We start from the raw sequence: 16818 nt of genomic DNA, 5'->3' as shown, positions 1-16818 counted from the left end.
TATCTTTCAAATTTAATTACATCTGCAGAAATTTATCTGGAAAGCTGTAGTGTAACTACAAAAGCAATGAAAGATATTCGATGAAAGCATCTAACATTCAATCATGTACAGTGAAAATAGTTTCACAGACCAAGGATAACTTAATGACATAAGTTCTGAGATATCAGTTTTGGAGAAAATCTAAATGTTTTGTTTAGATTAGAAGCAGAAAATGAGTAAAGATCTGACTAACATCTGGTCATGTTGAGGGGTATGGATACTACAACACCATCCTTCAGTAAAGGAAAGCTATAATGATAATTAGTAGGAACTTCATTGTAGACTGTTGCAGCAGTCTAGAATGCCCTTTTGCAGAGAAAATCCAAGTTTCTGGTTAATATACATTTCGCTCTACCATTTGACTATTTATAACACATCATATTGGTAAAAATGGTAATTTAAATCATTTAATATTTTCTTACTTATTGGTGACAGCAGTCTTATAAATTCTTACAAGTGACAACTCTCCTCTTAAAATGTATACCTTTATTAGATGAATTTCAATAACATTCAGAGAGATAACAGTAGGGGTACGAACACTGCACAATTTTTTTTTAAATCTTAGGCTTCAATTTCAACAACCACATATAGCAAGCTGAAATTGTTCCAATCAAGTTCATACTTCTTTTTCCAATTTGCTATTAGAAAAACCTATCCTTTTATCTCAAATTTGTTGAGTTTACAAAAGTTTCTCAAAGATTTTAATAATCCAGTATTAATAGTTATTGTCAAAGACAAGATAATATGTAACAATAGTCAGTTTGCAGATTAACTACTGGTAACTGTAAAATTCAAATGATTATTCCTTTCTGTTCATAGTGAGAGTAAGGGAAGGGGTTCAGCAATGTATCCTGCACTCATTTGTTACGTAGGTGGGTGATATTTGTAGAAAATCATATTCATTTGGTAGCTGCAACGTAAACACTGCTTTTTGTTTTCCAAAGAATACTGACACAGACTAACAAGAGGCACTATCATAACATGAGCCCTGCCCATAGGGTAGCCTGTGACACTCATTATAATCTAATCTGAATTGATATAGACCAAGTACTGGAGATCATGCCGTGAGAGTGATGGCCCCTTTTGGGGGTGGGATCGAGGTTAATGACAATTGGACAGCTAGAATATTGGCGGTCGTCATCCCTTTTGTTGTAATTTTATGCCTCATAGTTATTCTTTGTTTTCTTGTGTTGGGTCATAACGTAGAAATGGCGAAAATAAATGCAGCACCCACTCTGAAGTGGGACTAACGCTCGAAACGTTAGCTTTGAAACTCTTTACGGTGGCCAATTTACGTTATCAACTCAGTTGTTAACGCTTAATTTCCTTGTTATTACTCTTTCACCGACGCGGCACCATAGTTTATTTAGAAACTTACCCACTGTATTCATCTGAACATGAGGCCGGTCATTATTTTTCGCTTGGGTTAAGGGGGGGCGGTAGGTAAGGTAGGTAGGTAAGACTTAATTTAATGAGGGTAACATTTGACAGTAATAAAACTGATAACCTAATTGCCCTTAAAAAACAAAACAGCAAACGTTCGACCACATTCCTTACTTCTCTTGTATCGAAGGAAACCTAAGTTAAGATTATAGAAACGGGTTGATATAATATATAGATTTAGCCAGGCCTAAAAGCATACTATTAGTAGTGTAACGATAGGATTTTCAGTCATCAAGTTTGTATGCTAGCTTAAAAAATATACAAAATTCAATGTGGAAACTGCGAGAATTTGCTAAGCTCAGCAAAGCGTACATGCTACCAGTTCCAATTGAGTCAGCCGTAAACAGTTCTTATTTGATCATAACTGTAATTAGTGTTAAACTGTCACCGTCGCCTGTCGTGGCCTTTTGTTCAGTTTTTATCTACCTGAGCTTTTTGGAAGTGATTAATCTTGTAAATGACGAAATTCCTTTCGTGCCAATCGTTGTATTAGATTACGTGATCTTTCAGGAAATTAGCAGCATGACCTAATCCTTTGTACCTGTGTTGTAAAGTTTTCATTCGTCAGGGCCAGGTCAGGTCAGGTTAGAAAAATCAGTGGTTGGGAAAAGCTTAGTTTTACTTGCAGATTAAACTTACGTTGGCGCCAACTTTGTTGTTGTTAAAGTCATTGTCTCAAGCATCGTCAACAGCCGTAATAGATTCCGGCCTTCCCGCAGCCAGCGAGTGTTCCAAAGAAAAGCTCTTTCCAAAAGAAGTTTATTCAGTTATTTCCCCGTCCTTCTGTTTATTTATGACGGAATAAAATCGAAATAGTTTACAGCGTGAAAGAGGCGGAGGAGTGATAAAACGAGGGAGATTTGATTTGGGTTGCGTAAAAAACGCGTTCTTTACGCACTCTCGCGCGGGAGGTGGAAGGTTTTAGCCAATGAACGGACTTACATTAAACGTCTTGGGAAGCGTCTTGAGAAGCGTGTGTTGCCTTTCCGATGTCATCGGGAAATAATAAGATTAGCTAATCTTACCGAATAAAAGCTATTAACCAGGGTTTCCAATGAAAAAAAGCCGCTTACCGGTAGTCTACCACCGCCTAAAAGATCATTTGCCGCCGTCTGTTTAGCCTGTGAGCAAGCTCATTCGATATTGACGTGTCTGTGCCTTCCTCGTCTTCAAACACTAGGGATCATTCACGGTTTTACTTTTTGTTTTGCAGATTGTGTCTAGTCTGCGGGTTCAATAAGCCTGTTGCTATTTTGGGATATTTTTTTTCGTCGTCTTTTTTTCAGACCCATGCCTCAATCTGTACATTTTCTAGCTTGTTTATGTAAGACAACAGTTCCTGATACTTACGGCCTTTTACTGCACTGTTATCCAAAAAAAAACAAAAGAAAAAGCTGAGGTGCAAAAGAAATTGTCAAGCTATGACATACCTCACCAAGGTGAAGGAAAGTCAAGGGAGCATGCTTGTGTCGGGGATGGAATTGTGGTTTCCCCGTTAGCGCTTGATTTTGTGAGGGAGTCTGAAAGGAATGAAAAGTTAGTTCTCAGGTAAGTTATTCATTTCCTTTGAAAAGTTTGTCACGATAAAGCACGGTAAGGCTAAGAGGCTTGACTAACCAAATTACCTCTTGACACTCTAACTCCCAAGATCCGATTGTTAAATCTTATTGACCTTCAAAAAGCATTTGATACTGTCAATCACTCTATCCTCCTTCATAAATTATCCCACTACGGCATTCGTGGTATAGTAAACGATTGGTTCTCCTCCTATCTGTCAAATAGAATCCAAACCACGCAAGTTGGTCCCCACGTATCTAGAAAGGAAAATACCCTTTGCGGCGTTCCTCAGGGAAGTGTACTTGGTCCCCTACTGTTTCTTATTTATGTAAATGACATTTACATGGCCTCTGACAAACTAACCTTTTATCTCTTTGCTGATGACACTAACCTTTTATATGCTGATAAAAACCTAAAATCTCTCGAAACTATCATCAACTGTGAACTATTTAAGGTTGTTGGCTGGTTAATCGCTAATAAACTCTCGTTAAATATTAAGAAAACAAACTATATAATTTTTCATCCATATCAAAAACGCATTAATTTTAACATCCGCATTAAGGCCTATGATAGCCACACTAAAACGTTTTTTGATCTTGAACGTAAGGATCATGTTAAATACCTAGGGGTAATAATTGACCAACATTTATCTTGGAAACATCACATTAATTATATTGCTTTAAAAATCAGCAGAAATATTGGAATTATTTCGAGACTAAGACACTTTGTCCCCTTAAAAACACTTCTAAGTATTTATAATTCTTTAATTTCTCCCTATATATCTTACGGCCTCATTGCCTGGGGCCAAGCCTCCAAATCTTATTTAGAAAAAATTCTTATACTCCAAAAGAGAGCTGTTCGCTTGATCTACTTTCTGCCTTTCAGAACGCATGCGATTCCATATTTCGCGCAATCTAACATCCTGCCAATAACAATGCTCTACTTCAAACTTTCATCAATCTTAATGCTTGATATAACCACTAACTCTGCACCTAAAAATATCTGCAATCTTTTTATTTCTACACAAGACATACATCAGTATAATACCCGATCAGCATCTTCTGGTAACTACTATGTTAACTATTCTAGGCTTAATCATCATAAAAACTCTTTTTCTATCGTTGGGGCTAAAATTTGGAACAGTATTCCCGAAAGCTATCGAAGTCTGCCGAAGCACATATTCAAAAAGAAAATTCAAGCATCACTATTTGCAACTCTAGGAAGTCTGGATAGTTATGCTGACACTAGCACTCTTATTTCTGAAATAAAAAAGGCATCTTAATTATAATTCAAACATAATATATTAATTTACTTTTTATCACCTTTTCCCTCTTTTGTCAAATAATGTATGCAAAATCGAGTAATTCGCATAATTCGTGTTTTTGTAATTCGTGTTGTATGTCCTTAACACCTCCTGCCTAGATTAGCTCGCTATTTGCAGGAGGTGATTATTGTACAAAGATTTTCCTGCAAACTTGATAGACTTGAAACTTGAAAAAATCTCCCCTTAGCTGCAACAGATTTCCTTGTAAATTAACTATGAGAATTTGGTGTTTGACCAAGACTACAACTTCTACCCGATCAGTTTGAATGTTCTCATTACCTGTTTGCTGGATAATATATGATATTATAGGGAGAAGTTACATGTTAATCACTTCCGAGAGAAAAGAACAAACCGGGCGACTTTTATACATTTTTATGAATCGCTTCCATAGATCATTGACATTTCTGATAGTTTGGTTATTTATTCAATTATCTTGTGAGAAAGTTATTATATAGGGTACTCTTGACTTAATTCATTAGTTTTTGTGCAAGTTACACCTTGGTAACAGGGTTCAAAGCTCCACATTCATCGGGTTGAATATGAGTGGGGGGGAGGGGGGGGGGCGTTGGGTGGCGGCCAGTGTGAAGTAGAGAAGTAGAAATAAAATGAAACCCATGCAATCTAGCAAGAAATGTTTATTTGGTTTCCATTTTTCAGGTTTCTTACAAATGAAATATCTGACAACAGTGATATGGCTTTGATTGTTCGCGTGGACTGCGAAAGTGTTCCAACAGTGAAGTTCTCCAAAGGCGAAGAGCTGCCAAAACTACTCTTGATTGAAAATCACTCGATAGAAGTGGGGGTTGGCCCTAAAACCACGCATTGGATTTCTTGTTTTTTCGCAATTAGTAAGGTCACTAGCCAAGGTGGCAGGGCGCAGTTTTGATTGATTCGGGACCAGTCACTATTTATCTCCGGGGGAGGGGTCTGTGGATTTTGATTAAGTCGCGAAAAAATGAACCTGATTCCCCCTCTTTATTGTTATGATCTCCCTCCCCCCCCATCGATGGCAGTTTATTGACAGTTGATTTTCTATATAACCCCCTATGTACTCTGTTGACGACAACTGATCCACCCTCAGTTTCCCCCGAAAATCGTGTGATCCTTCCCAAAAAAATTTCATCCGCATGCTAACCCCCCCCCTCTCACCTCCGCGATAAATAATTACTGGTGCCTTAGCGAAAACCCAAAAGAGAAAAGGGTCAGTAGCATACACATTTTGTCAGGTGTTCTAACTGTTGTTGATCTGAGGAGTATTCCCCTCTCCGTCATCATCTACCTTTGAACTTTCTCAAAATATACCGTGTCTGGTTTTTTTTGCAGTCAAAGATGGTGAACCAGATGATGTTGAATTATTTGACATGGCTAAGAAAATCCCTCAACTGTGGAGAAAACTCGGACGTATTTTAAGAGTTCCACGGGAAAATCTAAACGAGTTTGGTGTAAATTACAGGGACGATGCCTATGAAAGGGCTTTTCAAGTACTATCGTGCTGGAGGGAAAATTCAACTGATGGTGCAATTTCAAGGTACCAAGTATTGTTCGATGCCTTGACCAAAATTGGCCGCAGTGATTTGGCCAAAAAGGACTGTTGTTACTGATCCAGGTCCGGTGGTTTCGACGAAAGAAAAAGTTACCAGCCGGTAGTGAGATTACTTTATATGAAGATTTTTACATAGATCTAATTCATATTCGCGTGAACGTAAAAGAGCGGTCAGTATTTGTCATAACAATTGTTTTCGGTTGGTTGGGGGGGAGGGGGGGAAGTTGGTTGTGTCAAAATGAAATTTATCTGATTTCTCCCCCCCCCTTTTTCCCGCTATAAGGCTCTGTAATATTCTAACGACCCCGTCTCTCATTAGCAATCAATTTTCTATCATCCTTTTTTTAAACTCAGTTAACCCGCTTCTTGCCTCTGATTTCAACGTCTAATTTTTATTTGAGACAATATCATAATATAAATGAAAAAAAAAATACGATTAGTCACTTTGTCTCATTTTTTTAATGGAATCCATCAGCACTCTTAGATTACAACAAAATTATAAAAAGACATCTACAGTGAACCTATGGGGTTTGTGAAGTTACTGTACTCGTGTTTGTCTTACACTGAGCTCATATTTGCTGTCCCGAGGTATTTACCTTCAATTCTTGACCTCTAATATTGGCGATTATATTGACCGATAACGGTAAATGTCGTGTATGTCTTAGCAATGTAGAAGAATTTGTTCTGATCAAGATGGCGAGTTATTGACCAACCTCAGTTTGTTGCTGTCGTCAATGTTTTTTATTATTATTTTAGTTTAAATGGACAAAGTCGAGTTGCATTTATAAAAAACAAACAAACAAACAAACAAACAAAAAAGACTCCGCTTGGTCGACATTCAGCCATGTTGGTTTGGGCCTCGCGATTCACCAGTAACATATCAAATACTTACATTAAGGACGTGTTTGCTCATTTTAGAAATGCGTGCGATCTGACACTTCCTCACCCGTCCCCTCCTCGTATTATTTTGTAATGGTACCTCCTTAAATAGTAATTCGGGTTCCATGAAACCTTGTGCGCCTTGCACATTTTCCCGCTCAAAATGTAAATTGTAGCGCGGGATGGAGATGAAATGTTCGAAGCTCGCAAAGATAAAATGAACAAATTTCGTCGTGAATGGATTGATTTCTGATAGAACACAGTGCCTAGATGTACCCTGTCCCAGTGTGGTTAAGCAATCTAATTTCGGAATTGAATCAAAATCGGGTAAGTATCACATAATTATATGCGAAAGCTTTCTATTAGCCGATCAACGAGAAAGGCAATAGCCAAATCGGCTGATTTGGCGACAATAGCGTGTTTATCCCCGGCAGGTTTTTCTGCTAATCAATATATGGCTAGGTGGTGATTCAATTCGAGTGTGGCATGTCATTTATTTGCCTATTCATTGTCGCTTGCCACAAGAAGTGGAAGCCCCTTAGCAGCTTGGACAGTACCACATGAGATGTAGAAGGCCTGAGGTCTGCGATGTTGCCAGAAATGAGGTTCCCTTTGATCCAATTGTAAAACTTAGACACGTAAAAATATTTGGCCTTTTCACACATCACGAATATTATCCACAATTCTAACACGTTCGCGCGAAATTTAAGACGATCAAGTTTCTCATAAACTGTGATAAAAACCAAATTCACGAATTGCTATTTTCCTGTTTGTAGCCTCGTAATGCATGACGAGCTTTATGCCGGAAAAAATATGATGCTAATTAGCTGGCTGCACATTCAATGTGCAGCCAGCTAATTTGCATAAGTAATTCAAGCCAAGGTTTATGCCTCTGGCTGGCACAAGGTGTTTGCTAAATACTCCAGGAGATCTGATAATTGCTACAAAATAGTTAATAAAGCTCTTTTTGACTGAATTGGAAAAAACCGCAACTTCCAACAATTACATTTCTAATCATTTTCCAGATACAACACTACTTTGTTTTCACATTGTCCTGAAACAAGAGTCCAGCGAAATGCCTCAAAGAAACTAAATGGGTCTTATTGGAAATAGCCTTAGGGGCGGTGTGCTAAGACATGCATTGTTTCTTTGTAGGAACAATGCATGTCTTAAAGAAGTAAATCGTTAACACAAGGTCCACAAATAGTCTTGGCCAAATGACACAGCAAAATATAACAGGAACAATTTGAAACATGTAAAAAGAAGAAATTAAAAAATGATCTAAAAAGTGGCTCTGGTAAAGCTGATTAATGACCTCATGATGGAAGGTCTATATGCGGTGAACTTCGACGAACCTGGTCATAGTCATGCTGCTTGTGGGTTTGAACATTTAAAGTTGAGAAACTGTTTTGATTAGATAATCCAGAGAATAGATGTTGCTTTCAGCTGATGGTCTCGAGGTTAGGCATAATACAAGTATTCTTATAATGACCTTTTACATGCAAAGATTTTGGAATGGCATTTTTAGCTTTTCCAAAGGCAACACTCTTGCTAACATCAACTATAACAGGGTAGAAGCTGGTCCTTAGGTTTCTCTTAAACATTGTTACTGCATTTTAGGTCATTGTGGGCAAATTCACACTTGAAAATATGGTCTGATGTGATCGCCATGTAAGGAGGGTAAAAAAAAGAGCTTAAAAATAACTATTAGATATACACTGCCCAAGAGGGCATAGAAGAATAGGCCTCTATGATGAGAGCATGCCAAGTGATTCCAATCCAAGATTTATTGTGTTTTCTTAATTGAAGTATTTATTATCAGGTAAACCTTTAACTTATAATCAAAAGGTTTAAGTAACTGCATAGACACCTACCAACTGCAAGCATTAATGTAATTCCCTATATTGATGACAGAAATGATAGTGCTTCTGTAGAATTTTATGTTATTTATATAACATTAAAATGGTATGTTTTTGGAAAGTGCTGAAGGTACCGATTGATCAAGCAACCTTTTTGTTGTATTTATTATACTTATATTACCAAACCTTCGGCATTAAAATTTCACTGTAAAGTACGACCTGATTCTAATATTCAGCAAGAAACACTTCTTGTACATACCAAAATAAATAATGTTACTTAATTCAGCCCATGATAAAAAAGTGTATGACAAAAGTGCTAAATTAGCACTGTAGTTGCAAATGTCTTTCTGTGCTTGATTTGTCTCATTGACAAAACAAAATGAATCAAATTGATCCAAAGCTCAAAGCAAAGTGATTAAGGCATAGAAGATGATTGTAACTGAATCATGTTGTCTTAAACAGAAAATAAACTTGATCTAAACTTCATCAGATGCAATCCATGAACAAAGTGTGTAATTATACAAACCGCACTCCACTGCAGTTGGTGCATGTGTATGAGCATTATTTTCCATTGTGTTATGTTGATCTAAGTCTCTCTCAGGAAAACTTGCTCTCAACTACGCATGTGTAGAATAATTTATGCATACCTAATGAATTACACACTTTGATCATGTTGAAGTCCTAATGCTACTGCATGAAACCTGAACTAGGGGAAAATAATAAATTAAGCCTGAAATATACAAAATGCAAAATAAAACCTTACATATGAAACAAAGGAAGCACACAATTTAAGACTAATTTAAATTAAAATACAAGAATGCAAAAACTAAGCAAAGCAGGAACAAAGACAAATATGTAATTGCTTGTAATCCTGGTGCCCATAACCCTCTAATGCAAACTTGTTACCTGAAGTCCTGAGTTGTATCGAGCAGCATGGGAACAAGCTGATTCACACTGAGCATGAATCGACTGAGCTCAAAATGACTGTGGGTGTGAAACAACTACACACTAAATGAACAATGCTTTATTTTGCTGTTATGAAAACAAAGAACCCTTCATTCCTTTGTTATTAAAAGGAACAATGCTTTTGGAGTTTATCCTCAAACATTTTAATTCTGATCATGTGATTGATTTCTGTGTTGGCAAAGTCTGCATGGTGTTGTCAGTGACCAACACCGCTTTAGTGATAAAGAAATCACAAATTTATGAAATGTCTGTTGGTATGTAACAAGTATATTGTATTATAGAAATGAACAATGCTTATAGAGTCATCACATGTTTTAATTCTGATCATCATCCTCATGGTGTTGTCAAAAATGTAAAGCACTTTTAATTAGTGATAAAGATTTCTCAACAACATGCCTATTTATAATCTGTAAGTCTGATCTTTAAAGTAATTGTTTCTACCGGCAACATGATTCAAGTTCATGTGACATGACTAAAAGTTTCAGGTGACTTGACTACAGTTTTGGGTGATATGGCTGCAGGTGAGATGATTTCCAGGTGACTTGACCTGTTACCATGTAGAACACACTCACATCAGTTATGATGCAAGATTTGAGATTAGTAACATCTTTGTAATTTCCTTTCAGGAGAGCTGGAATTAGTTGGCATCTCATTATTCTCTATAAGTGAAGATGGTGTTTAAAATAACCCTCCTGGCTGATGAATTCAAGAAATCAACAAAAGGTGGTCTGTCTACCTTGAATAGACAGCTAGCTATACAACTTGCTAAAGTTCGGACTGTAAAGGTTCGCGTGTTAATGCCCAAAGCCACAGAGGAAGACCGAAGAGATGCTAAGAAGCACAATGTCAAAATAATTGAAACTTTGAAGTGTGTTGGCCTTGAAGAAGCTTACTGGTTAGGATATCCACCAGACAATTTTGATACTAACATTGTAATAGGTCATGATATAAAGCTGGGATGGCCTGGTCATGTGATCAGAAGATTGTGTGGTGCAAAATGGGTACATGTTGTTCATACAAATGCAGAAGAAGTAGGTATACACAGGAATCGCGAAGGTGAAATTTCAAGAGGCGAAGACAAGCAGGAGATTCAAATGAATCTGTGTGAAATTGCAGATTTGGTAGTAACAGTTGGCCCTAAACTAAAAAGTAGTGTTTCTGTGAGTGCTTGTTCTAGTGACAAGGTCTTTAATTTTACACCAGGTCTTTTTGAAGAATTTGTAAATGAGCGTAAAGAGCTAAACAAGGGTAATCGATTTGACATCTTACTCTTCGGAAGGGGAGATCCTGAAGACCTTGAAGTTAAAGGATTTCAAACTGCTGTGGATGCATTTCGTACGTTAAAGCGAGAGGACAAGACATACAACATGATGATTGTTGGAGCCCCAGAAGGAAGTCAGGACGACTTGATGGCAAAGTTGACAAGCAGTTCTGCAGATAGCCCTAGGCCATTGATAAGAAGGTATGTAGAAGACCGAGAAGAGTTAAAGAAGATATTTATCGGTGTTGATCTTGTGTTAATGCCATCAAAGACAGATGGATTTGGTCTGGCAGGGCTTGAAGCCCTGTCAGCTGGGGTAGCCATTCTTGTGTCAAGCAATTGTGGCTTGGCAGAAATACTTGAAAAAATTGCGAATGGCTCACAATGCATAGTGGAGGCCGATGATGACTGGGTAAAGGCCATCAAGAAAGTGAGGCGAAAGAGTGAAGCAACCCGCAATGAGGAGGCAAGAATGCTTCGTGACAAGTACAATGAGATGTTCTCGTGGAGTTCCCAGTGTGATGAACTGGTGAAAATAATGAAAAAAATGTGTCAAGGTGAGCATATGTAACTGTTTCTTTTGCCAATAGTTACTGGATTGTGTGACAAAGTATCTCTTCCATTCCATAGTTTGTTAACCCTTTAACTCCCATAAGTGACCAAGACAGAATTTCTCCTTATAATATCAATACAATATCAAGCAGACAAGTGATGAGAATAAAGAAAAATATCAACTAGGGGATAAGTAGTTGATCCAATACCAAATTTTCTGAGTTAAAATCTTAAGAATTGTTTGGTAGTCAGTGAGGAGAATTACTAATAAGTCTTTTGGAGTGAAAATGAACCCAACAGCCTGTTATCAGTAAATGTAAATGATCCTGGGTGTCTTGTGTATGTCACACAGTCCTGTTGCAGAATACAATCACAAGCATGTAAAGCAAATACCATCAAACTTCATTTAAATCTAGTTACCTAAGACTGTAATTAGTTACCGCTTTGAGTGCTGAAAAAAAACCAAGCAGACCACAGGCGGCCCAAGCTCACATCTCGAGAAAAAGCTTACAATAAATTCATGAACGTGTCATGTGTTGTGTGACTCGGTGTTAAGTTAGGAGAGGAACCGTTGAAAATTTGAACACATTATAAGGAATAGTATGGGGAATGAAATATGGTCGATTTACATTGATAAATGTTTCAAAATATGAACTGTAAGTGATATGAATTTTTCAGTGTTTTAGCAACCATAATCCAAAAGAAATTCAAACAAACAACCTTGAATTGAGATTGGTGAAGGCTTCTCTGTCCATTCATCAACCTGACCAAGTGGTGCGAAAGGCGAGTGATGTGTCAGCAGCTGATTGGCAATATCAAACACATGAAAAGATATGATATTTTTTCACGTGTTGTTACAGCTTTTCTTTAGGGCTGGAAATCCTTGTATAATACCTTAGTTTATATGATAAACAATGTCATTTTTGTCTTTGAGTTTGAACTATGAGCTAAGACTGCAGTTTTAATGTCCTGTATCATGGAATTGTATCTCCTGTATTATGAAATGAATTATTTAGAAAATGAAATCTGCAATAATGTTAAGTGTGCAAGGAAGACCTGTCTTCCTCCTGGCTAGTATTTTAATTTATCTAAGTGTACTACATGAAACTGTGAATTGATTATAACAAAATCAGTTATCATATGCTGTTAGATATAGATACACTGAACAATGCAAGACTACATTCCTACCTCTGACTAGCAATTGGTTAAACATAGGTACCACTCCAAAAGATGCTTCAAAAAAGAGAAAGTCCACAGACCAAAGCAAACCAGGCAATGAATCTGGAGGTGAGTTGTCTGACCTATTTTTTCATGATTGTGTTGCATCCTGTCAGACAGAGTTAACAACATAATACTACATTCCTCTGACTCAACCTCTATAGTTATTGGGCTTTCTGTTGATACTTCTGACTAGTATGTCAAAATATAGGTGCCACTCCAAAGACTGCTTCAAAAAAGAGAAAGTCCAGAGACAAAAGCAAATCAGGCAATGAAGCAGGAGGTGAGTCATTTGATCTCTTGTTTTATGGTTGTGTTGCATCCTTTCATACAGGAAATTAATAAAGGTCCAAGTAATGTAAACAAGTTGGAAATATTCTTTTGAAACAAAACACCCATCTGTTACACAATATTAATTAAGCTAAAAACAACAATTGTGACCTTTTCGTTATCAAAATGAACCCAATACTCCGTTATCAGGAAATGTAAATGTTCCTAAGTGTCTTGTGTATGTCACACAGTCCTGTCACGCAGTACAATCACAAGCTTGGTAATGTCTCCACTGCCTTATTTCAGCACTTCAAACAGTACGGTGGTTGTGTGTAAGGCAAGGGAAAATTTTTGGCAACTAATGTTTGCAGCAATTTGGTGACCTGCTGGGCAGTCATGAAGCAAACTGTAATATTTTATTTCCCATTGTTTTATAGTTTTGAGTTTAAGATGGATATAGTAAGACTTGCAGAGATATTTTGTTATATTGCAAAAATGTTCTTTCCTTTTTTTTATCTTTGGTTTTTTCTGCCTAATAGTTGATTGCAAGAATTTTGCTTTTATTGATGAAGGTTGATTTTCACAGGTCTGATAGATGCCATGTTGGAGAAATGTTTTTCCCAACTTAACATGTTTAGTCCTTACAAAAATTTTGTCACACACTTGAAGGGTTAATTTAACCTTTCTTAACAATTCTAGGAGTTACTGGGATGTCTGGTGAAAGGGAAGATGATCAATCAGAGTCAAATGAGATGAGTACAGTGGCAGAAGAAGCTGGTAGGTACAGTCTGTATGTTGCTGCAATGCAGGATGAACTTTACAGACTGATATAAAAAATTCAAAGGCAATGGAAGGGTTTATTTTGAGCTGACAATTCAATGATTCTTGTAAGCTCGAGGCAAATTAAATATTGTAACACAACAAATTGACAACTAAACACATTAAAATATTGCAAATAGGAGTAAAAGATAAGAATGTGACCTACATATGAGGCAGAGCCCCCAGTTGCAATGCCAACATCAAATACTTACAATGAAAAGCAACAAATCTTAATTGAGCAAGCCTGCATAAAATAAACCAAAATATAAGAAAAGAAATGTGCATATCTATCCCACACCGTGAAAGGTTCAGACTAAGATGGCAATGAAACGGCAACAACAAGGTAAAAGTGCAGATGGCAGGACCAAGAGCTTACTTGAAAAAATCCACCAGAGAAAAATGAACTTTGGACAAATGACATGATGTGTGTAAATTTGATTATTGTACACATGAAGATTAATATAACCTTTCCTAACAATCTAGGAGCTAACGGGATAGCTCCAAGTCCAAACAAAGATGAATCACAGGAAAATAACGAGAGTATGGTAAAGGAAGTCCATGGTGAGTGTGGTTCAATCTCCATTCATTGTCCTCTATGTACATGTACATGTTCACAATCTCACCTTACTGACACTCATGTACTCTTTGCAATTATTTCATTGTTGTTGATTATCTATTGAATCTAGAAGGTGCCAATGAGAAAGTGCTAGAAGAAGTATCTGAAACAACTGAGCAAGAAACAGGGTTTAGAGGTAAATTATTCTTCAGCTCTCTTTTCCACCTTTTTTTTTTTTTTTAATGAAATGTGACTATATAGAATGTATGTTAGTAACAAGTGGGGTGATGATGACTTCCACCAAAAAAAAACCATTTTGCAGTCATTACAACCAACAACAGATTATATCAGAACTGTTATGGGCAATTGGGAAGGATCTAGGAATGACTTAAGCCCCTTCTGGTCTGTTTTTTAGGGAAGTTTGTTTTAAGGAAAGTGGGTATATGTAAATGTGAGGGTGTCTCAATAATTTATATATATTAACTCAGGTTCATATAGCTTAAATAACTGATATTTTATCAACTAGTTTTTTTTAATAAGTACCAAGAGATAAACATATTAAGAACCACTTACTTTAAGGAAAAAAGAGGTAAAAGTTCAGACACTTTTCAGCAGTATCACACCATTTAGACACAATCACAAGCCATTTAACATTTCATTCATATTCACATTGATCAAACCATGGCAAATTTCCAGCCTCAGATAACTTGTTTTATAATAAATTCTTAACCAAAGACCTGAATTTCCCATATATTTTTTTCCATAAAAAGGCATTGCTCTTTCATGATGAAGAAATTGACCTTGGAAATATCCTTACAATTTTATTCTTGAAGAATTGCAGACTTTGATTTCTCCTTGTGGAACCTCAGCCAATGGAAACACTTCATGCACAACATGATAGGAAGCAGCTATAGCACTGTGCAGACAAAAAGATGCTCCATAGATGAAAAAATATCTACAGGATTAAATTGTGAAATGGTCTTAAATTTGGAAATTAGTTCATATAGGTATATAATAATATTAGAGAAACTAAAGTACATTTTAGAAATAATTAAGCAAGAAATGTCAAAATTAACTGCATGAGGTACATGTTCACCTAAAATTAGTCCAGTTCATTGTTCATTTTGATGTAGGAAGAATTTTGGTATTTATCTTGTCCTTCTGTTAGACAATGTCAGACCTTGTTTGACATTTGATTTAACAGTGAACGTTTACTTTACATCACTACAGTTAACAGACTATACAGTTATAGGAAGTCTCTTCAATTTACAGCTATTGTGTGGTCTTTTCATGCAATGTATTCTTTAGCATTATGGTGTGCTGCTTGATAAGACCAAGCAATGGCTTTGCTAGAGACGTAATTAATAATAAAATAATAGCTTTATATTTTTTTATATGGATCCTAACTAACCTAGTGCATGAGAAACAGTGGGTCTATAATGCTTTTATTCATGGGTTCATTTGGTGTACTGAGTGTACACAATCAAGACCAGTTGCCACTTGGAAGTGGTTGATGTCAGTAGAAGGACTACTACTAATCATTTAGAAGTGAAGCTAGGTAAATACTAGGATAGTGTATAACTCCAAGTCTGAAAACGAATTTTATTAACCATTTTTTTTAATTAAAACTACTTTACATTGTCAAGATTTCAACCTTAGGTTGTCCAAACTATAGGACTGATTAAACTCAAGTGTCATTTTGTGTTATAAACCAGCAGAGTGTGGATTCTCTCTTTGTTCTTTGGTCTACAAAATATATTAGGCTTTTGGTGTGCAGACTGGTGACTAAAAGCACTAGACTTAGGCTAGCAAGGTTTATGTTTTAAGTAAATGACCTCCCAATTGGCAATGTTTTGATCTGCCTTCATGATCCTGTGCCCAAAACATAATTTTAAAATTTGATCATAGTCAACAACAGTTTCTCTTTAAGAGAGAGAGAGGCATTTTTTAGCTTTCCTTAATTAACTGGAAGAAATTCACGCACCCTATTTAGGGTAAAGCAAAATAAATTCAATGGAAAAAGAATTACCAACCTCCCATTTAAATCATTCCACCACCATGCTCCCTCTATTAGACACAACGATGTAGTGTTTTTGACTGCTGTCAATCACAGTGTTCGGAATGTCCCCACAGTCAAAAAAGAAAGGATTCTTCTGTAGTCGAATCTTATATGTATATTGATTAAATATCGTTGCGTTCATATCAGAAGTTTACATGTTTATTTAAGCCTAAACACCACAAACACCACAGTGCTCACAACTAAAATTGCATCACGCTCAGGATATTACATGGTCGTGCGGGAACACATTTTGTAGAGTGGTGATGGATTCATTGAGAACATTTGTTGAAATCAGGGACGAAAGAAAATCGTCCCACAAGAGCATCAAATGAAGTCATTCACGCCGTGCGGAAGGCTGCTTTGGCAGAATTATTCTTCAACCTTCAACACCCGAAGACACGGCACTTCCTCTCACCAAAAAAAAAATCCTTCAGTTAAATCCTTAAGTTTTTAAGGAGAAACGGTTTCTTCCT

The 16818-nt window shown here is 36.7% G+C and overlaps 1 protein-coding gene across 7 annotated transcripts; it reads left to right on the top strand.

Annotated features, from left to right (window-relative positions):
• Positions 1 to 6919: 6919 nt before the first annotated feature.
• LOC149051015 (uncharacterized) lies at positions 6920 to 15997 on the top strand. Of its 7 annotated transcripts, none has more exons than XM_089195656.1 (8): positions 6920 to 7112; positions 10237 to 11428; positions 12639 to 12710; positions 12853 to 12924; positions 13611 to 13688; positions 14214 to 14291; positions 14420 to 14482; positions 15120 to 15997. In XM_089195656.1, exons 2-8 carry the CDS (start codon positions 10282 to 10284, stop codon positions 15182 to 15184), a joined length of 1575 nt encoding a protein of 524 aa, XP_089051782.1. In that variant the 5' UTR covers positions 6920 to 7112; positions 10237 to 10281; the 3' UTR covers positions 15185 to 15997. The 7 variants fall into 7 exon arrangements, with proteins under 7 accessions (XP_089051782.1, XP_089051781.1, XP_089051780.1 ...); XM_089195655.1 differs by having other exon boundaries at positions 14417 to 14482; XM_089195654.1 differs by having other exon boundaries at positions 12838 to 12924.
• The last annotated feature ends 821 nt before the right edge of the window (positions 15998 to 16818 follow it).

The sequence above is a fragment of the Pocillopora damicornis genome, chromosome 2 (assembly GCF_964200805.1).
Source record: "Pocillopora damicornis chromosome 2, jaPocDami1.2, whole genome shotgun sequence".
NCBI classification, from domain to species: Eukaryota; Metazoa; Cnidaria; class Anthozoa; order Scleractinia; family Pocilloporidae; genus Pocillopora; species Pocillopora damicornis.
The sequence above is the reverse complement of the archived record's forward strand: the minus strand, read 5'-3'. Positions and strand labels throughout refer to the sequence as shown.

Excerpts from the sequence above, each read along its gene's own strand:
- LOC149051015 (XM_089195652.1), top strand. The coding sequence starts at position 10,282 with ATGGTGTTTAAAATAACCCTCCTGGCTGATGAATTCAAGAAATCAACA. Across the intron at positions 12,711-12,837 it reads ACCAGGCAATGAATCTGGAG|TATGTCAAAATATAGGTGCC; the intron begins GTGAGTTGTCTG and ends ACTTCTGACTAG. Across the intron at positions 13,689-14,213 it reads TACAGTGGCAGAAGAAGCTG|GAGCTAACGGGATAGCTCCA; the intron begins GTAGGTACAGTC and ends CTAACAATCTAG.